This window comes from Sceloporus undulatus, chromosome 1 (genome assembly GCF_019175285.1).
Source record: "Sceloporus undulatus isolate JIND9_A2432 ecotype Alabama chromosome 1, SceUnd_v1.1, whole genome shotgun sequence".
In the NCBI taxonomy this organism is placed as follows: Eukaryota; Metazoa; Chordata; class Lepidosauria; order Squamata; family Phrynosomatidae; genus Sceloporus; species Sceloporus undulatus.
The window spans coordinates 173,179,587-173,201,641 of NC_056522.1; the positions used below are offsets into that span (position 1 = coordinate 173,179,587).

At 41.7% G+C, this 22,055-nt stretch overlaps 1 protein-coding gene across 1 annotated transcript in view; it reads right to left on the reverse strand.

Moving 5' to 3' along the window:
- CDC5L (cell division cycle 5 like) overlaps nucleotides 1-20,566 on the reverse strand; it is a 43,050-nt gene extending 22,484 nt beyond the window's left edge. The window contains exons 1-11 of the mRNA XM_042445040.1: nucleotides 20,411-20,566; nucleotides 17,824-17,927; nucleotides 15,716-15,877; nucleotides 14,685-14,812; nucleotides 12,760-12,859; nucleotides 10,639-10,857; nucleotides 9,436-9,580; nucleotides 7,906-8,094; nucleotides 6,653-6,801; nucleotides 5,711-5,873; nucleotides 3,156-3,320 (exon numbers count right to left, since the gene is read on the reverse strand). Coding sequence (XP_042300974.1) covers nucleotides 3,156-3,320; nucleotides 5,711-5,873; nucleotides 6,653-6,801; nucleotides 7,906-8,094; nucleotides 9,436-9,580; nucleotides 10,639-10,857; nucleotides 12,760-12,859; nucleotides 14,685-14,812; nucleotides 15,716-15,877; nucleotides 17,824-17,927; nucleotides 20,411-20,455 — 1,569 coding nt within the window. The 5' untranslated portion in view covers nucleotides 20,456-20,566. The remainder of the gene's footprint in view (nucleotides 1-3,155; nucleotides 3,321-5,710; nucleotides 5,874-6,652; nucleotides 6,802-7,905; nucleotides 8,095-9,435; nucleotides 9,581-10,638; nucleotides 10,858-12,759; nucleotides 12,860-14,684; nucleotides 14,813-15,715; nucleotides 15,878-17,823; nucleotides 17,928-20,410) is intronic.
- Nucleotides 20,567-22,055: the final 1,489 nt, after the last annotated feature.

Consider the following 22,055-nt stretch of genomic DNA (forward strand, 5'->3'; position numbering starts at 1 on the left):
CATTTTCATAGGATACAGATTCAGCATAGCCAAGAGAACTGACTACAGCTAAGAGTAATTTCAATAGGACAATCCTTTCTCTTTTCACTTCTGGGATGCAGTGAAACCATTCTGTAAACAAGATGGCCATCAACCACACCCTATTATTCTGTCAAACATAGGCAGATAATGGGTTTTTTTATTGGTACCCTATTCCAGGCTTAATCATATCAACATTAATCTGTCTTTCCATGCTTTATACTCTGGTGCCACCTTTGAATTTTTATGAATACACATTCTAGTGGGCATACCCCCCCCCACACAAGAGCCTAGTTTCATCACCCTTGAACATCTGCACTGGATCCTTTCTTCTCAATTAACTTCTTAAACTCTTCAGGAAATGTGATAGCACTACCTCATCGGCAGATGCATCTTCTCCTGTCATTTTTAGATTTTTAAGCCCAAATCTGTGCTTAAATCCTGTGTAATTATCCTTTACTTGCAATAAATGGATTGGTGTCACTCATTTCAGGAGATGCCTTGCTGAAATCTTCCCATATACTCAGAGTTTTGTGACATAGCACTTAGCTCTGGATAGAAACTCGTTTTCTGGTCATATCTTCCATCCAGAAATTTTAGACCTTCTCCATATTTATTAAATACTTTTCATACAGTGTGGCTTTTGCAGTCTGAGGTGCCCCAGCCAAACTAGCAAAGATTTATTTTTTGTTCTTCACAAATTCATGGATGGAAGATTGATTCATTCCAAGGATCTTCGCAACCTCACCACACGATTTCTTCTCTTTCACCTTCTCACTTAAAGGAAACACTTTACAGATTCTCTTAGGCTTATCAAGCTTGCCAGTGTCACCACTCCTGTGCTTTGAGGCCACTGTTAACAGCACCAGCTCTTTGCAAGCAGAAGCACTTTGCAATGACAAGCATTTTCCAAAAAGGACACATTCAAAGAAGAAGCACTTTCCAAAAAGAAGCAATTCACTGTACACATGGACAAAAACTTTAGAGAACCACACTACAATCAGATCAGATCAAAACAAGGTTAGAAGGCTACTAAGCACATATTGTACTGCATACAGTAAGAAACCTATACAGCAAGAAAAAAAACCTTGCTAGAAGACACGAGAGCACAAAACAATGAGAGAGCACAATAGAACTGCACCTCACTCTACATTCCCTTCCATTTCTCACTGAATACATCACAGGAAATGCCATCCCATTTAATGTTTACTTAAGTGTTGCCTTCATTACTTCAATTTTAACTTAATTTTTATTATATTCAATTCAATTTTTTCAGGCCATTCTGCACCTTTTTTCAGACATAAATAAGTGAATCTGTGGGTACCATTACCTGTCCCATGAATACAGATGTTGTACCATAGTCCAAACAGCTCTTAAGCTACTAACTGGTATAGGCCCAAAACAATGTATCTTGCCAATTTTAAAACAATTACAATGACTACCTCTCTGTTTCCTAAACACAGTTCAAAATTTACGTACATTGCACTAAAACAGTGGTTCCCAAAGTGGGCAGTACGCACCCCTCCTCCAGGGGGGCAGTGAAAAGATTCAGTCAAAGTATTAGTGCAAACAAAAGACAAGGGGAACCAACAGCCTTTAGGACCATGGTAGGGACAAGGGTTGCATGAAACATCGGTTCAAGGTCCCTCCAAACCTCAATGTAGACTCAATTATCATTTCATATGGGGGTGTCTCCCACCCTTTGCCTACCCACACTAGCTCACTCCCTTAGCTGCATCTTTCACTGGTGGTGGCACTGGCGGTTGGGAAACTCTTGCAAGGCTTGGGCACAAGACATTGCCTCTATGGCTCAGAACGGCACACATATTGGCTGCATCTTTCCCTGCCCCAATGAAGAAAGATTGAGAGTCCTTTTTTGCCAAGGAAAAGCTTATCCCTTCGCACCTGGTTACCTTGGAAGTAGCAACTGAGCAGCGACCAAGATGTCCCTTGCCCACTCAGGCCTTTACTAGAGAGGTGGCATGGGTGAGAGGCTTCTTCTTTGCTATCAACCCAGCTGCTCAGTTTTGTTCCCAGGGTGACCACATACAAAGCAACTACCGTATTTTCCGACTGGGCGTATAAGACGACCCCCAACTCGCATGCAGGCAGTGCCCTGGCCTACTATAGGCCGAATTAAGGGGGTCTGGTGCCCACAGGCGCCGGCTTGAGGGGGCCTCTATGGAGGCCTGGAAGGCGGGATGTCAGAAGTAGCAGTAGGGCCCCCCGCAGTCCGGCCCAAAGGGGCACTCAACACCGCATCCCAGGCAGCAGCGGCGGGGCATATGGGGCCGGCTCTTTCCCTCGGCCCGACCATCCCTCCCCTACTGGACCGGCTCTGAATCTGCTTCTCTGCCACCTTTTCTGGCTTCCAGCCCCTGAAACCAGCAATGGCGGCAAGAAAGAGAGCCCAGCCGCGGTGCCTGCAAGGATCCCCCCTGGAGACGGAGAGGTGGCTATGCCATTTGCCTGTCTTTGTGGAGGCCACCAAACACTTAGCCCGGCATATAAGACAGGGCTTAAAAGTCGTCTTATACGCCAGAAAATACGGAAGATATTTTGAATCTGCAGTAGAACAGTAGACCTAATATAAGAAATATGCCTGCCGAAGGAGGGGGGAAGGCAAGGTGCTAGGGTTATCACCCAAGACAAAAGTGGGTGGTAGCTGGAAAAAGTTTGGAGTCCACTGCACTAAAGTCTTTTATGGTCTGGAGAGAACATCTTCTCCCACATGAATTGCCTGCATACCAGGCTCAACGAGGGAGGCCTTGCTAATCTGCTGAAATAAGGTAGATGGGGAATCTTTTTCAGATGCAGGACTTTTAATACTCTTCCCAAAAAAGGTTGCTTGTTAATCATTCTTCTGGTTTTTGGACACACAGCAATGGCTGGCTACATTATACCACCATTATGTTCCCCTGTTTTTAACCATATCTGTTGTGTAAATGTTTTGCTATTTTAATTCTTTTTATTGTTTTTAGCCTCCCAGAGTATATTACTGCATATAATAAATAAATAGCACAGAACTACATGTTAAGTCCTCCTATTCATTTCTTATCCTATGAACCATTCATTTTCAGAATCTTCTCAACTACTGATCATTCTGCTACCGAACAAAAATGCGTAAAAATAAAAACCTGTTTGCGAGCATCTGCATCAGCTGCATCTTCTATGTGTGTATCATCTGTGTTATGATCCTCGAGCTCTTTTTCTGCATTTTCTGGTAGAACGATTTCGAAGTCATTCTTTGGAGCTGGAAGGCCCATAAGACCTAAGCGCAAATTTTCACGGGATTCTCTTGCCTGTTAAAACAAATTAATAAATTAAATACAAGCCAAATATTCATTTTCCCAACATGAATAACAGAGCCATTTAACTTTTCAGCCTTCTCCATGACCATCAATTAACAGTAGACCAATTCATTATTTATAACTTTCCCTTTTCTCTGAGCTACCTATCAAACCATGTTAATTGGCTAATCTAAAAAATAAGAGAAGGTAATTGCTAGTATTTCGGCTATCCATATATGATAACAGCAGCAGGAAGCACACAGTATACATCCATAGGCTATATATACCTACATAAAGAAGCTACAACGAATAACGAGTAACTTTGGGGCTACACAGACTGGCACTTTGTGCCGTCCTATAGGCAGAGCCATGGCACAGCATCCCCACACTGGATGCAGTAACTCCACCCTGTCACATCATGATGCTGTGTGCCCTTCTAGATGGTACACAATATCATGATGCAGCGCCAAAAGGGTGTCACGAAGCTGTGATGCTGCAGCTGTGATGCCCTTTACAGAGTGCAAAACGGAGCCCCCTTTGAGGCTCCTTTTCGTGCTCTCTAGAGGTTGGATCATAGGGCAGCGTTTGGCTGCCGTGACACAGATCCAGTCCCTTTGGGGCGGTCTGTATAGCCCATTTGTAACTGTAGAAATTTAGATATCTATGAAAGAATGTAAGAAAAAACCAGAATCACGTATAGGAAAATTATTGTGCGTTTACTCTTATTCTAAACTGGCACGTGCTTCCTTAAAGCAAAGGATGATCTATCCTGGAAAAACAAAAATCACAGAGGAATAATAATTTTTATCAGAAACTTTTGCCAAACTGGTCTTTGATTAAGATGTATCATCTTCTACTAGAAACATGAAGGTATAATAAAAAAAAGTGTGACTTGTGTAGCACTTTAGTGGTCCTAATTAAAAGTATTACCCATCTTTAATACAAAGATTAAGGCAACAAACTTCTACAAGAGATTTGCTACCTACTCAGATCATATTTAAGACAGTCACAGAGTTGGAAAGGTGCTTTTGAGGCATCCAGTCAAATTCCCTGCTTGATGAAGGAAACCTAAAGCTACTGAATTCTCAACAGAGGCCTATGTAGTGGCCAGAGGCAAGGATTGCAAAAACTGCACGGGGCCAGTCCTGATCCGGGCCACTTGGTTGTCAATGCCCTCAACCAAGGCATTGGCAAGGAGCAGTTGTTTGCCATTCCTTTTTGTACCAGCTCTTCCAGGTTGGAGAGGGCTCGGTGCCTTTCCAACTGTGCGTCATGTAAATGCCATGTCCCCAACACAGCCCAAAGCAGATACATTAAATTAAATCTAGTCCAACTGTCTGGGATTGCAAACAACAAATTTTGCCCTTTTTCACGTGACAGGCTTTCATGTTTTTAGGAGTGCTACCATGTGTCTGCTGAGTCTCCTCTTTTCTAAAGTTTTCTAACATAAACATATTCTACATCTTGGCCTCACAGGACTTGCTGCCAAATCCTTGACCATTTTAACTGCCCTCCTCTCAATCTTTTTCTGTTTGTCTATATCAGCCTAAATTCCATTCAATCAGTGGGATTTGCCTACACATGGGTTGGACATTCAAAAGACTGAATACGTCTAATCTAGTTGGGAATAACCAACAAGATGGCAGTCATGTATCTTCTGGCTGCTGTGAAATGAAGCAGAACTATTATTTCTTGAAACATAGACTGATGCATGTTCAATTAAACTAGTCTAAAAGGTCTTTATTCGGTTTTGTAGCTCCTTTACACTACTGATTCACATTTAGTTTATAACTTTTCACATGCACTCAGATCCTTTTCACATGCACTACTGTCAAGTCATGTATCTGCATCTGTGCAATTCCCCTTTTAGGGCCCAGTGTAAAACCTGGGATGCCTCCGTCAAATTTCATGATACTAGTTTCAGACCAGTTTTCCAACTGTCAAAGTAATTTTGAATTTCTTTCTCATCTTCTGGGATATTAGTCAATTCACCCACTTCTGTTTCATCTAAAAATTAATAAGGATTCTGTCCACATTCTCTTCTAAGTCACTGTCACAAGCCCACAACAGAACCTTGCCATACTCTACTCAAATCTCCTTCTAGTTTAATGAAAAAGCAATTAGCAGCTACTGGAAGGGTGGTTAGATTGATGATAAGGGAGAAGGAAGAGATTAAAATAGCCCTCCCATTTTCAGTACTATGACAAAACCTAGAGTCATCTCTCTGCCATTCTTCAAAAAGCTCCTCCCTGCCATTTTTCAAGATTCAGGTCTTCTACGTTTTTCTGTTTCACACCTGTTTTGTGCCAATGACCATTACAAACTCAATTCTATACAGGAACAGCCCATTTGCATGCAAATAAAACAGGGAAGGCTATGTTATTAAATAATTACCTACTTACCAAATGTTTTGTATATGATGGGTCACTATAATCTGTCATTCCCTCTTCAGGATTAATATTTAGTTTATCCCGTAGCGGAGTTCTGCCTGGAGTCACTCCCACCACTGGCTTGGGAGTCATTCCACTATGAGGAGTCAGGCCTTCAGCTCCATGAACAGGTGTCCTAAAATATATATCTTTGCTCAGCTACAATATACCTGAATGAAGTAGCACAATTCTTGTGTACGTCTTGTGTAAGCAGTGTGAGACTAGGACCCTGGGAGGCCAGGGATCAAATTCCATGGCTACTGAGCAAGTCATACTCTCAGTCTTGGAGGAAAACAGTGGAAGAAATTTTGCCAAGAAAATTCTAGGACACTGGCGTCATAAGTTGGAATCAACTTCAAAGCATAGAATACAGTGGGCCCTTGCCTTACGCGGGGATCCATTCCAGATCCCTCCGTGTAAGGCAAATTCCGCCTATGCTCAAGCCCCATTGTAAACAATGGGGCTTGTGCACGGCGGCGCACAGGGTGCAATGGGCGCGTGCGCCCATTCAATTGAATGAAACGCGCCGCCCCACGGCTTGAGCGTGTATGCTCAAGCCACCTAAGGCGCGCCTGCATATGACGCGGGCACGCTGTAATGACAAAAATGTATACATCTGTCAGAATACTTGTTAACAGCTTTCTATTTACTCTTTAGTTTTGAATCAGCACTCATTGAGAAAAGTGGCAGGGGTGGTATCATCAGAGGGAAGCTGCAGTGGATTCTGCCAAAAGATGGAAACTGGTAACTACAATTTTTGGCCAGGCTAGCTAGTCAGTCTAAAACTGTAGACTAAACAGAAAATCCTTTGGTGATTGCATAATCATTTTAAAAGTATACCAAATTTTTGGTTTCAGTAAAGGAAAACCTGAGTCCATTTTTCATATACATACAATTTTAAGCAACTTGACATACCTGAAGGGTGTGGAAAGGACAGTATTTGGAGTCTGAACAACTTGTCTCTGAGGTGTTATCCCAGAGAAGTCACTCTCATGAAGGGGTGTATTAAGCCCACCTTTCAAGGGGGTGTCAACATTGGTAAGTGCCATCAAGTTCTGAGCTTCCTATAAAGCAAGACGTGCAAATTATGAAATAATAATCTCAAAATTATAAACCTCCTATCTAAACTAATACCCAAAGGAAAAGATTCACTACTATATATACTTATGTTTAAAACTAGAAATTTTAGTCAAAAAATTGACCCCCCCCCCCCAAAAAAAAACCCCTGAGTTGACTTGTCCATGGGCCAATGTAAGTACTGTACTTTAACTCTTATAAAAAGGGAAGCATCCCTTGTTGAAAGACAAAAATGTAATCTGTCCTGAAAGAACAGACTGTCCCTCTGCTCTCTCATCTATGCAGCCTTTAGTGGGAGCACAGTTATGCCTGCTGGAATTTTGTTACATTATTTGGCATCATACCCTTAAATTTTAGCCTTGACTTATGCATGGGTCATATCAAAATCTATAATTTTAGCCCCCAAACATGCCCTTGACTTATACATGAGGTCAACTTATAGTTGAGTAAGTGCGCTGTTGCTTTACACAGGGATTTGTTCCCGAACACACACCCCCGCGTAAAGCAAATAGTGCATATGCTCTAGCCCCATTGACAATAATAGGGCCCGTGCATGCGGCACACGTGGGCACCATTCTGTTTTTGTCAAGCGGCTTTCAGCATAAGCTGAAAGCCGCATAAAAGGCACCCACGTATGACGTGGGTACACTGTATATACGATATCCCCCCCCCCTTTGAAACCACCTGGAAAGCATTAAATCCTGCCAAAACCAAAGAAAATGCAATTTTCAAAAAGTGAAGTCTTAAAATATGGCAAGAAACTAGTGTTACTACCTCTGTTAATATCTTGGGCTCCCCATTCCTTCCAGATATAACTACCTCTAAACATGGTAGCAAATGTGGCTTAATCAGGGTTCAACTTTCTTACTCTATATTTTAACTGTTTCTTATATCTTTCCTTCCTCTCCAGTCTGGTTATGCTTCAAGTAAGAGAAGGCCATACAACATCAAGTCATATAACATGCCAGGAAGCAGGACATTGTCATCCTAGATCTTAGTAGCTAATTACTTCATAAAATGTCACAATGGAATACAATACAATAATTCCAGGAGAATTTTTAAATCAAACTTATATTAGATTTAGGCTATACCTGTAGGATCCTGTCTTGCGCTGCTGGAGTTTTGGGTGTTCGAAGGGCAATGCTGTTGTTGGTAACATTGTATTCTGACAAGAGTGTGCTGGAAGCAGAATTTGTAATCCCAGACTCCTCAGCTGTTTGACGTGCAATCTCACTTGCTTGGCCAACTTTTACCACTTCTTCAAGTTCTGTGTCTGAAATCTTACAAAGGATAAATCTAGTAATTGCACTGCACACACACACACACACACAAAAAATCCCAGTGCATTGGCAAAAACATAGTAAAAGCCCAAACCTGACATCAGAAAATACAGTAATAGTGAAACAATACAAACTACAATAGAGCTTAAAATCAATATGCCAATTAACTCATTAATTTATCCAGGGATTTCATGTAACATTCTAAGTTCCCAGTTCTTCAGTGTATTATTCACACAATGCTAGGCTTTTGAAGTGAAAATTTTCCTCCAAAACATTTCTTTCACTTGGCTTCATCCTCTCTCTGTTCCACCCTTCCCATTATATAGCTACATTTTTTCAGAGATTTTGATAACGTTGTTCCTGCAGTAGATCAGTGCCCCTAACTTGAAATAAATAATTCCTTAGAATCACAGAGCTGGAAGAGGCCACAAGGGCTATCCAGTCCAACCACTCCCATGCAGGAACTCTCAATCAAAGCATCTCTGACAGATGGCCATCCAGCCTGTGTTTATAGACCTCCAAGGAAGGAGACTCTATCACCCTCCGAGGGAGTGCGTTCCATTGTTGAACAGCCCTTACTGTCAGGAAGTTCCTCCTAATGTTGAGTTGGATTCTCTTTTCCTATAGCTTGCATCCATTGTTCCAGCCCTATTCTCTGGAGCAGCAGAAAACAAGCTTGCTCCCTCCTCAATATGCCATCCCTTCAAATATTTAAACAGGGCTATCATATCACCTCTTAACCTTCTCTTCTCCAGGCTAAGCATCCCCAGCTCGCTAAGTCGCTCCTCATAGTGGGGGTGGGGGTGATGGGAAAGCAAGCTGTAGATGAGTTATAAAGCTAACTGAAGAAGTTGTAAGATAAGATCCCATGCTTTGGGACAACACCTCTCAACTTCACAGTTCCCAGGCATGTTGAACTCCAGCCATTCTCGGCCAACAATCCTATTAGATGCTTTGGAGTTGATGTGGGTAAAAATACCAGGTTATCTTTCAATTTAAATGGAGTAACTGGTATGTCTACTGCTTATTTTATACTCAAGTCCTTTCCTAGAATCCTGATATTTGGTACAATATTACAGAGCTAAAGAAGACAGAGCTTCCAGTACGAATACAAAATGATCGTGTCTCCTGAAATTCTGAAATGTGGAAACAGGGCTAAAATTTAGGCACCCTTGGCCAATATTTATCAAAGATATATACAGGCAAAGAACATGATTCTCTCACACACAATTTAACATAGATTTTAAAACACACAAAATATAAACATCTACAGCTTAAGTAGAAAAGAAGATTGATTCATAGCAAATGTGGCCCCTCCGATGATAAGAACAACAAATTTACCTGAGGAGCTGGAAGTACCAATTTACTTCTTTTTTTAGTGAATTCTGATACACCACTAGTCTGAAGAATCGCTGATGGTAAATCAGATTCTTTTTTCCGTTTCAATTGTTGCTTGTCTTTCTTTCGCTCTCTACCTTCTTTTTCCCTGAAAAAAATTAAAAGCCCTCTTAAATACATACCAGTAACTAAATTTAAAAAACAATAATAAATTTAGAAAGGAATGGAATTGCTTAAGTATGTTAAGTGCTTCAAGGCAGAACTAAAACCATTACTTTTAACTGCCATATAATATGATTTATATGATAGAAGAAAGTTTAAATTTTCAAGGGGAAAAATTCAAAATTGTCAAAATTGAAAATATTCAAATTGTCACTGCTTATTCTCCATGTTGGAATAACACTGCAGCCAAAAGTAGCAAGGAATTTATAATTAAAGGTTGTATCTAATCATGTTCATCTGCTGACAAATTGCAATTTGTCAGAAGACCAAGCTCCACCTCCCTGTTCAAAAGGGATGGGATACTCAAAGCTACTTTGATTCCTTGAGAAAAAGCGGAATATAAATTATTATTATTATTATTATTATTATTATTACTCCTCCTCCTCCTCCTCCTCCTCGGAACAGTTATGTGTGGAGTCCGTTGAAGATAAAAAGGGAAAGGTAAAAATTAATTGTCACATTCATTTGAATCACCAAAGCTTTTACCATTATCAGACCCAACATTGTGTTCTGAATATTCAACAGATAACTAAACAAATTTTGATTACAGTGGACTCTTGCCTTACGCGGGGGATCCGTTCCAGACCACCACCACCACCACCCCCCACATAAGGCGAATTCCGCATATGTTTGAGCCCCCATTCACTTGAATGGGGCTTGTGTGCGTGGCAGCACAGCAGCGCATGCCATGGGCACGCGACCCATTCATTTGAATGGGATATGCTGCCCCGCACGCTCCCGCGTGGCTTCAACACATATGCTCAAAGCTGTGTATAATGCGGGTGCACTGTATTTTCTTTTCATTGATAGTTAGAAATGTGGTTTTTTTTTGTTTTAATAAAAGTTATGAATATAAAATTTAAATTCTGTAAGACATAAAGGTTAGCAACAACATTAATGTTTTACATAAATATTTATATTACAAGTATTATTTTGCATCTTTTTGCTCTTTTGAGCGCAACCTTGACTCAATAATCAACTTACGATCTCAGTTCCCCATCTAAGTCTTGCTGCCGTAGCTTTTTAAAATCTGCATCTAATGCCTGGTAGTTTTCTTCTGATGTGTCGTAAAAGCCAGGGGCAGGCTTCTTCTCAAATGGTATTTCAGCATTGTAATCCACTCCTCGTTTTTTTTTCCTTTTTTTCTGGATCTCTATCCCTGCAGCTCGAAGTTCCCTTCTCTTCTGAAGTGCAGCAAGCCGCCTAACAAAGTGGAATAATTTAAACCAAATTTTAAAATGCTACGAACTGCAAGAAAGGACAAACCACCCATTTCTCTAACCAAAGCAGACTCACTGAATCAATGGAACTTCTATATATGTTGATTTATGCAAAGAAATTTTGTAGCACCTTTAAGACTGTGTGAAAGAAGTTGTATCATAAGTTTTAGTAGACTTGGTCTACTTCCTCAGATGCATGGAGTTGTATAATCAGACTATATGAATAGCCTTAGCATGCAAAACCTGTAGGTATGAGGATGAAGTGACAAGTTCAGTTTTAACTATGGTCACTGAGGAACAAAGGCAGGAGGAATGATGTTGTTTGAAGCCAGGGTGGGTGGATGACCACATGAATGGTGGAGGGAATTCTGGAATGTGCAATAGCACGTAAATTTCTATACCACTTATCAGTGCACTTAAGCACTCCCTGAGCAGTTTACAAAGTGTAATCTAATTGCCCCCAACAAGCTGGGTAACCATTTTAGCAACCTCGGAAGGATGCAAGCCTGAGTCGAGCTTCAGCCCTTGGCTGGTATTGAACTCACAACTTTGCGGTTTGTGAGTGAGTAGTACAGGCATTTAGCCACCAGAGCTCCATTAATGTGGTATGTGGAATCTGGAAACAGAAAGGAAATATGATAAACTAGCTAAGAGCATCCTTGTGAGGCTGGCACGTTAACCAGTGTTATAATATGTATAGTGTGCCAAGAAGCCACTGTCTTAGTTCAACCCACTGTGGATGGGTTAGTTTGTGGATATTTGAATCCAGCTATTTCTCACTGCAATCTTCCTTTGCAGTTCTTTTGTTCAAGGTCACCTGCACTGAAGACTGAAATGTTCTGCAACACATTTTTGTGTATTCTCATTCCTAATATATGTCCATTTAATGTGTTATATCAAGTAGTAAACCACAAGTATGAAAACTTTTGCTGCAAATTCTTTTGCACAATTAGTTGCACAAAAAGTGCTACAAAATACTTTACATACTAATATGGCTATATCTCTGAATTCTACACACAGGTCGACTTAGAATGTACAGTCATTCAATGGACCTATTCTCATTGGCTGTAGAACTATTTTCCATTTATTCATTATAGATTTGCCTTAGGAAGCAACTGGAAGGCACATAAAAAGTAACAGCCACTCTTCCAAAATACTACTGTACATGGTTTTATAATAAATGTGGAATGCTAAACAGAAAAGCACTGACAAGCTCCAGGCCACTTCCATGAACCTCACTGCTGAAAACAATTTGAAATTGGGAATTGCACATCAAATTCAACATTGCATCCACTAAAAATGCTAGCCTCACCATGCGCTGACTTTCAGCTATTCAAGAGTGGAACATGCTGTCTCAAAGAGTGGTAGAGTCTCTTTCTTCGGAGGTTTTTAAATAGAGGCTGGATGGACATCTGTCAAGGGTGCTTTGATTGTGTATTCCTGTATGGCAGTGGGTTGGACTGGATAGCCCTTCCACCTCTATGATCCTATTATTCTAATACATGGAAATGATGAACCAAACTCATCACCGACAAAACGGAGAAGAACAGGAGGAAAATATGAATATGGCACAGTTGCACTGATATTCATGATTTCTTCCTATTCTTCCCACAGTATTTTTACATCAACCTGTCAAAATATCAACAGGATGTCTGTTAGCTCAGAAGCCTACAGGAGGGCTGCCAGTTTTAAGATGCCATTGCCCCAAAAATCAGGGGTTGCAAAGAATGAATTATCACCCTACTGCCATTAATCACATATGATTAGGAAACCACAAATCAGCTACAGGACATTTGAAAAGATGAAAAGCATATTGTCTCAACCTAATTCTGATTAGAAACCACTGTAACTGAGTCCAGAAACCCCTAAAACAAGCAATACTGACCTTGCTTCTTCCAGCTGTTTCTCTCTTGCTTTCCTTTTGGCTTTCTTTCCCTGAGTGTTAGCCAAACGGGCTCTAGCTTCAGAGAGCATCTCAAGTTCATCTGGAAAAGCAATATGTACAAAATGAACACTTTCTCATTTACAGCTGGCATCATATGGGAAAAATCTGTAAACTACTACAGAATCCAGGTTACTTATTATTATTTTATTTATTTATTACTTATGACTCCTCTGAACATTTATCAGGATTTTCTTTTACAAGCATTCCTCAATATTCATGCATTTGGCTTTCACAGATTAGATTATTCATGGATAATTTGGTGCCATGTCGGGCGCTGCCCTATACCATCTTTAACAGGGATTCATAGTTTTCATTTCAAGTTCCAAATCTCTCTGCAAGCCTCATGAGCCCTCCCAGAGCCCAACTGCCTCTGTTGCACATTATGAGCCTGTTATAGGGGGGCACGGACAAGCCACACAAAAATGTCCAAAGTCATGACAAATACGGCCAGGAGAGATACAAAAGACCAGACAGGTGAATGTGAGGCTGCAGTAGTTAGGGACTTCTTGTCAGCCATAGGTTCAGCTACTGTTTGGTTCAGTTTCTGTGGCAAAGAGACAGAGCAATATCAAGATGTTTAATGGTACAATACTACTGAATGCAAAGTTGAACAATATATCTTGCCCTTGGGACAGATGGAGAGAGACAGCCCGGCCTGATTTATAGAGAACCACCAGGTAGGAGTTTGCTGGGTTTCTTTGGAATAATGTGCTCCCTCACTCCCCCTCATGCAGCAGCATGGGCTCCCTGGAAAATCATCTATAGCTGTCACCCAAGATCAGGCTGTCAATGGAACAGGCAAAGGAGCAGATAATCAAAAAGCAACCCAGGAAACTCCCCCCACCTAGTTTGGACCATGCAGAAGTGCTGTAGGATGATCACAAGCAGCCTCCTTGGGAGTTTTCTGGGCTGGAAAGTTTTCTGGACTGCTTTTGGACAATGCGCTCCCTCCCTCCCTCCCTCTCTTTCCATAATACAATAGCATGGCATCAGTATTTCAAGAGAGAAGCCTTGTATTAACCTTTTTTTGTCCTTGTAACATTAGACTATGATCCTTTACACACTTAACCGGGAAAGATGGTTTCTGCAAAACTGGAAACATTTGCAAATACTATTATTATACTGAAATTATCTTTGTCTAATGTTGTTATCCTCAACACTTTCAGCAACAAACAGAAAGCCAAACTGTTGAAGGGAGAATGTTTGTGCCATACAATGACTTGCATATACAATGTACATAATGCTTTCACCCCTTCCCCCTTGATTTTTCCACACTTCATTTTGTTACATCCTGTGCATCAAATGGATTTAACTGGCATTGTTTTCACTTGATGTACACAAGATACTCAACACTATGAAGGTACAAAGTGACACAAATGTTAAGTAAATAACTTGTTGGTTGTATAAATATTCACTTCTGAGTCAACATTTGGTAGAAGAACCTTAGGTAGCAATTACTACAAGTATTCTGGGACAAATTTTTATCAGCAGAACATATAAAAGTAAAAGGAAATGAATACTTAAGCAAATCACTGTAATACAGAGAGATAGGATAGTATAAAAATACTCAATACCAATGGAGAACAATACCATGCATTTAAATTTCAGACAGCTGTGGCCCTCCAGATGTCTCCCATAATCCCTCACCACTATGTATGCTTGCTAGGGCTAGTGGAACTGAATACCAAAATCATCTAAAGCAAAACAGTTGCTCATCTCTAATTTAAGTTAAGAAAATATGCCACATGAAAATAAAATTAAATAAGATTAAATAAAATATAGGACACATGTTGCTATGATTAATATGTCAAGGGATGATGTAGCAACAAAAAGAAGCAATTTCACAGAAAGTGTTTCAAGCATACCTTCATCCATATCAATGGGATCTGGCCTAGCTGGTTTGGTTTCTGGGTTTGGGTCAATTTCCCCAGGTTTAAGTTTTCGGGGATCATCTGCAGTTTCTTCCTCATTATCTCTCTGAGCAGCCTTATCCCTGCAAAGATGATATAAAAACAGCAATACTAAGATATGAATCAAATATACTCTAGGAAAACTTGACACGTCCCTTGTAATTCTGACAAAAAGGCACCAGAGAAAGCAGTAGCTCTCATACAGTTCTCCCATCACTTAGCAGCATCTGCTGAGTAGGGTTATCATTTCTCCAACATCAAATATTTAAAAGCTTTCTTCTGAATTCACTTCTGCTACATGAAGGCATCTAGAGCAGTGGTTCCCAACCTTTCTAATGCCGCGACCCTTTAATACAGATCCTGATGTTGTGGTGATCCCCAACCATAAAAATATTTTTTTGCTACTTCATAACTTTAATTTTGCTACTGTTATGAATCGTATTTTCATTGTTACAAATTGAATGTAACTAAAGCATAGTGATTAATCACAAAAACAGCCTCAGAGGATGGCAATGGCCAGCTCCCTCTGAAGAAACCTGTCCAGAAAGTCCCAGGACAGGTTTGCCTTGAGCCTTGGGCATGAAGCCACACTCTCTCAGCCTCAGAGGGTGACAATGGCCAGCCCCCTCTAAAGAAACCTGTCCAGAAAGCCCCATCATAGAGGGGCAGAGGGGTAGTGGTTCAAAGTCAAACTGGAACTCATTGGCTGTGCTGTCTCTCTTCCTTTTTGCATAGCCCATTGTTCCTGAGAGAGGAAAGAAACGGGAGGCTGTGGGCAGTTGCTAAGCAAATGAGGGGCCTGGAGATGGCTGCTGCTTTAATGAGCTTAGCTTGGAGGCCCTTTGTTTGAAAAGTGGTGCTCTGAGGGGGGGTCCCTGGAGACCCCTGTGAAACTGTAATTCGACCCCCAGGTTGGGAACCACTGCTCTAGAGAGCCTAACAACATCAAACAAGCAGTGTTTCCCTTATAGAAGGGAATTACTTACAACAGAAATTCATAGTGTTCCAAGCATTGTGCAGCTGTTCTCCCAATAATTGGTGCAATAGTCCTCCACTGCGTTGGCATAAGTTTGGCCAAATGCAACAACTTCTCTTCTTCTTCTCGTGACCATTCTGTCTTCTTGATACTTGGGTCTAGCCATTCATACCTTATCAAAATGGTGAAAAGGAAATAATTAATTCAGGAGTCCATAAACAATCAATTGACTCCTGTCAATTAAGCAGAGTTCAAAACAACATATCTTATAACAATATAAAAATACAATATGACTATGGCACACTCACTCATACATTTGCAAATATTTACATTTTCAGTAGATGTGAAAAGAAAAGGGAAAAACAACTTTGTCTTAGGATACCAATATTTGGCGAAGACTGCATGACATCTGCTGAATCACACTGTTCTAGCATTAGAACAACGTCCCTAAGTTCCAGTATCAAAACTGCCCTTCTCCACCAATACGAATCAGAGTAGAAATGATGTTTACATGTACTGCTTTCCCCCCAAACTAGTATAGGCTAGCCATAGACAACTGGAACCTTGCTTTTTTTAGGTGAACTTTAAAAAGCCCCTATGCTTCTTAACATCTACATGAAGGTGCTACAGAGGTCATCCAGATCTGTGGGGAGGAAGTTAACAGTTTGGCAATGATATCCAGTTTGTTTGTTTTTTTTCTCTTTTACAACTGATACCAAGAAGGCTGTGGAAGTCTTAAATCACAATCTGGAAGCAGTGAAGGATTGGATGTGGCTGAATAATTTGAGGTTCTATCTAGACAAGATGGAATTTTGGTTGGCCACTAGAAAATTAACCTAAAGTTGGGATTAGAATCTGTTCTGGATGGGGTTGTACTCCATCTGAAATATCAGGTTTGTAGCTTGGGTGTGCGCTTGCACCCAGTGCTGCGCACAGAACGCCACATAACTGCTGTGGCCTTTGCTCAGTTCAGTATCAGTTTGTTTACCAGCTGAACCTTTTCCAAGGGGAAGCAGATGTGGCCACAGTACTTAATGCCTTAGAGGATACTCTAATGTTCTTGAAAAGTGCCCAGAAGTCAGAGCTAAAACAAAACATGGCAGTTAGGCTTTTGCCAGCAGTCTCTTTAGATATGACTTGGGATGTCAGATATGACTTGTGCATCTGTGGATGGCAAGCCCACATTGTCCCCAATGGTGATGCTTCTGCCCCGGCTTGCCTTTGGAGGCGTAGTCTGGCACCCAGTCAGCTGGGGCTGGGGGTCAAGTATCAGAGCCCCTGGGCTCCAAGACCCGGCCCTGGCTCCCTCCAGTCAAAGGGGCTTCAAAACCTAGCACTGTCTCCGAAGCCCCATTGGCCACAAGGAGCTAGCGCCAGGGCTGGAACTTGGGCCTCGGAGCCCAGAGGCTCCATTCCAGGTGCTCGGCACAGGGGCTCTGAGACTCAAGCCCTGCCCCAGCTGACTGGGCGCAAGACTCCGCCCCCAAAGCCAAGCTGGGGCAGAAGACTTGGAGACAGAGAGAGGAAGAAAGGAGGTAAGGAAGGAGATAAGGAAGGGGGGGGAGGATTCCAGTCCCATTCTTCCTAATGGTGGTGCAACCACATGGCCACGCCACCATTAAGGACAATGAGACCTGAGCATCCATGGATTTTGGTATCCGCGGGGTGGGGGTCTAGAACAGATCCTCCACGGATACTGAGGGCCCACTGTACTCCAATTACAGAATTTCCTCCCAAGGTCTCCAACCTTTTAGAACTTCTGACAACTATTAAAAACTACTTTATATGGCCTTCAATCCTTAAAATCAGGGATGCCTACAAAGGCTGTTTTGTCTGTGGCTTTTGAACAATTTTAAGGAGTTTAAATGGCCAATTTTCTGGTGGAGGCAACAAAATTATGGCTTAAATTTTAACAACGATCCTAAGGTTTTATAGTAAATGCATGTCGTTTTTCTATGCCTAATAAAAGTTGACCGACTGACTGTATTCAATATTTTAAATACTGTACTTCACCTCAAGGTCCTTGGTGTGGTAAGAGAGAACAGAGAAATGGTTTGATAAAAAAGGAAAAGCATCTCTAATCACTCCACACACAAGGTATTACATCCTATTACATACCATCTGGCTTTGCACTGTTTGGCTGATTTTCTGTGCAGCAAAGAGGCAATACGAGACCATTGGTTTTTGCCATATTTCATTACAGCTGCTTTAAGGATTTCATCCTAAAAAAATAAATAAATATTTATTTGTATTCCTTACAGTATTTTCACAGATAACAAGAAAAATACGACAACACAAACATATTCAGCCTTACACTACGCTATTATTACATGGTGAATAACAGTGGGCAAGCCTCCATTAGGCTGTGTAACAAAACTCCATCACAATACTGTGTAAATCAAGGCACTTCACACCTTTTTCCAGCACAACATCGCTGGATTTTTTCCCCCAATATCAACACTGGATTTTTCGCTTAATACCAAATGCCTAGATGCATTTTAGCAACTGAAAATTGTTATTTTTTGCTCTTTGTGGGAGTGAAGAGGCAATAAATTACATTCAGCAAACTTTCTGTATATTCTATGTGTAGTCTTTGGCTTTGGAAGGAGTTTACCTACAGCTGGTCAAGCAAATACTAAGCAACCAAATACTGTGATAACTCAACATTTTGACGTTATTAGGAAAAGAAAGCTATTTTACTCATCAACAAAAAAGTATAAGTTCCAAAAAGCAAACCTTGGCCTGTTACAGACTGCCAAAATAAAGCTGCTTTGGGTCTCTTTGGAGGTATGTTGTTTAAATGATGCATGGGTCCTAAGAGTCTGGAGGTCGTGCCAAAGCCACACTCCATTCCTAAGCACTGGAGTGCAGCTTTGGTGCAGCTTCTGGATTCTTCGGATGCATGCATCATTTAAATAGCATACCTCCAAAGAGACCCAAAGCAGCTTTATTTTGGCAGTCTGTAACAGGCCCTTGATTTTCCATTTTATATCAAGGACACCATTTTGCTATGCCACTGTATTTAATGGGACTTGAGTGTCCACAGATTTTGGTGTCCTTGGGAAGTCCTGGAACCATACCTCAGCGGATAACTAGGGGCCACTGTATGTAAATCATAAAATAAGAAACAGAAGAGAAATGAATAAGAAGAGTACGATGGATAAATGAATTAAAAATGATAAAAATAAAAATATAGACAATAGAATGAAGTTACTTGAAAGGGTTTTTTAGGGATGACGTTCTTTGGTTTTATGTAAGTTATGTATGTCATGTGTGAGGAAAAATGCTTTTTTTAAAATAAATAAAAGAATTTAACTGGGGGAAAATAAAAACAAAGGTGGCCAGTGCAAAAAGTGGGTCAGAAGAGTCATCAGCTCATTTGAGAAGTAGTACTGGAGAAAAGTGCTGCGAACAATCAAAAAGACAAACAAATGGGTTGCTGAACAAATCAAGCCTGAACTCACTCCTGAAGCAAAGATGATTAAACCGAGGCTGTTGTACTTTGGCCACAAGGAAAAGGCATGGCTCATGAGAAAAGACAATGATGCTGGGACAGGTGGGAGGGATACAGAAAGAGAAGAAGACCACGCGCCAGATGGAGAGACTCCATTAGGGAGATCACAGGCCTGAATCTACAAGACTAGAAGGAGCGAAGCAGGGGGCAACCAAGAGCCAGAGCTGACTGGAGAGCAGCTAACAGTCCCAAAGAGAGAAAAGGTAGAGCCCTCTGGCCTGGTATTCAATCAGTGGGCCCCAAACTGTGCTCTTCTTTAAGGGATTTTGGACTACAGCTCCCAAAATCCCAGGCTATTGGCCAAGATGGCTGAGGCTTCTGGAAGATGGGAGTCTAAAATATCTTAAACACAGTCCCTCAGAGAGTGGTGGAGTCTCCTTCTTTGGAGGTCTTTAAGCAGAGGCTGGATGGCCATCTGTTGGGGATGCTTTCATTGAGAGTTCCTGCATGGCAGAATAAAGGGGTTGGACTGGAGGGCCCTTGGGGTCTCTTCCAACTCTATGATTCTGTGATATAGAGGTGTGTGTGTGTATATATATATATATATATATATGCATACAGATATTATAGATAGATGGGTATGGGTATATATAGAAAAAGAGTGGTCTCTCAACTGTGCCCTTAACAAAATGTTGGATTACAGCTCCCAGAATCCCAGGCTATTGGCCAAGATGGCTGAGGCTTCTGGGAGCTGGAGTCTAAAAGCTCTTAAAGGGCATATATAGGTATGTCTATGTACAAATATATGGATTATAGATATGGAGATATGGATAGATAAATGAGTGTGGGTATGGGTACATATAGAGAAGGAGTGGTCCCCCAACTGTGCCCTTTAAGGGATTTCGGACTACAGCTCCCAGAATCCCAAGCTATTGGCCAACATGGCTGAGGATTCTGGGAGCTGGAGTCCAAAATGTCTTAATAAAGGGTGCAGTTTGGGGACCTGACCGAGGGGTCGGGGAACGAAGAGTAGGGATGGGACCAGGAAAGCGGGCAGAGGAAGGGCGAGGGGGCGGCGGGGGCTAGCCATTTCAGCCCCGCTGAGGAAAAGGCCTTTGCGGGGAGGGGGCTCCGTTAGTCTGTAGGGTTTATGGGGAAGCATCGCCCAGAGCTGCCTGCTCCTTCCGGGCCCAGGGCGAGGAGGAGGCGGCCTCCGTCGGGAAGGGCCACCGGGGGGAGCCCAGGGCCTACCTCGGTGTTCCGCCACACGCCCCCCTTGATCATGATCCGCGGCATCTTGGCGGCAGAGAAAGCCTCGGCGGCAAGAGCGGAGAGAAACGGCGCAGAGGACGGAACGCGGCAAAAGGGAAGCGCTCTGGAACCCGCGCAGGCGCAGTTTCCGGAGGGGAAAAAAAAAGGTGGCAGCGCATGCGCACTCGGGGACCGGAAGCGGAAGAAGCGCCTTCGGTGGGCGCGGCGTTCACTTGCCGCGATGATTAGTGCGCATGCGCAGTTGGGTGACTTTTGTTTTTTTCCCCCCGTATCGTTACATGGTTGGCTGGGCTGGCTCCATCTTGAAGCCACAATTGGGGCTTCAGCCTTTTTTTCCTCTTTAGACCAGTGGCTCCCGAAGTGTGCCCCTTAAGAGCGTTTGGACTCCAACTCCCAGAAGCCTCAGCTGTGTTGGCGAATAGCGTGGGATTCTGGGAGTTGAAGTCCAAAATCTCTTAAAGGGACAGTTAGGGCTCCTGGTTTCAGCACAGAGTTTGCAAGGAATGTGGAAGAAGCAGAAGTTATCATTGGTCAGTTGCCCAAGCGGAGTACAAATGGAAGACTGATAATACCAGAAGCAATACTGCTGCTTTAACTAAGAAGTGCTAACTTTTTAAATGCCAATAACCAAATGGCACAGATTTCCCCTTAATCCACATGTGTTTTGGAACCCACTCCAGACACTGCTTTCAGGGATATCTTGTAATTATCCCATGAGGAACCATGCAAAAAATTTTAAGGCCTCAAACCAAGTGGTTAAGTATCCACTAATCCACTGCTCTGCTCCAAAGAAGAGCAAATTGTAGCTAATATTATTATTATTGGTATTACTTTATTTATTAAAACCCTGCCTTTCTCCTGACATCGGGACTCAAGGCGGCACCAACAATTTAAAGTGTTACAAATTAGAAACAACACAAAAGCATTGAAAAGTATAAACTTTAAAAAACAAACATCTTAAAAAGTTTAAAATATTACACATGAAATAATTAAAAATGTATTTAAAACTATATAAAAACCTTGACATCTTGAGTTGCACGGCTTTTAATAATAATAATAATAATAATAATAATAATAATAGGATTTATTTTAATAAAATAATAAATTAAATTTATTATTTTAATAAAACATTATTATTATTATTATTATTATTATTATTATTTATATGCCACTCAATCACTGGGCATCCAAGCAGTTTACAACAGAGGGGATAATAGACGGTTCCCTGCCCTCAGGCTTACAATCTAAAAGACACGTCGGAAAAGGAGAAGGGAATGGTGGGGGGGAAGGGGATGAGGCCCAGCATTCTTCTCTCCCTCTGAGGCAAGGCAGTGGACCAAGGCAGATGGACTGGAGGGAGGGCTCTTCTTCTTCCAGGCAGGTCTGGTGGAGCTAGCCTGCCTCTCTCTCCCTCAAGATGGTGGATGAAGTGCTGGGGCAGTCCTGTTTTGTATCATGTGGTATGGCTTGGACATTTGCTGTATACAAACATGCTGGGGGATTACAAAGAATGGAGGGTTTATCTCTGATGTGTTAACTGAGATGTATGTGACATGACATGATATGTGTGCTAAATGATATGCATTTGATACAAACTAGGTTTGCTGACTTGTGTATGCCTGGA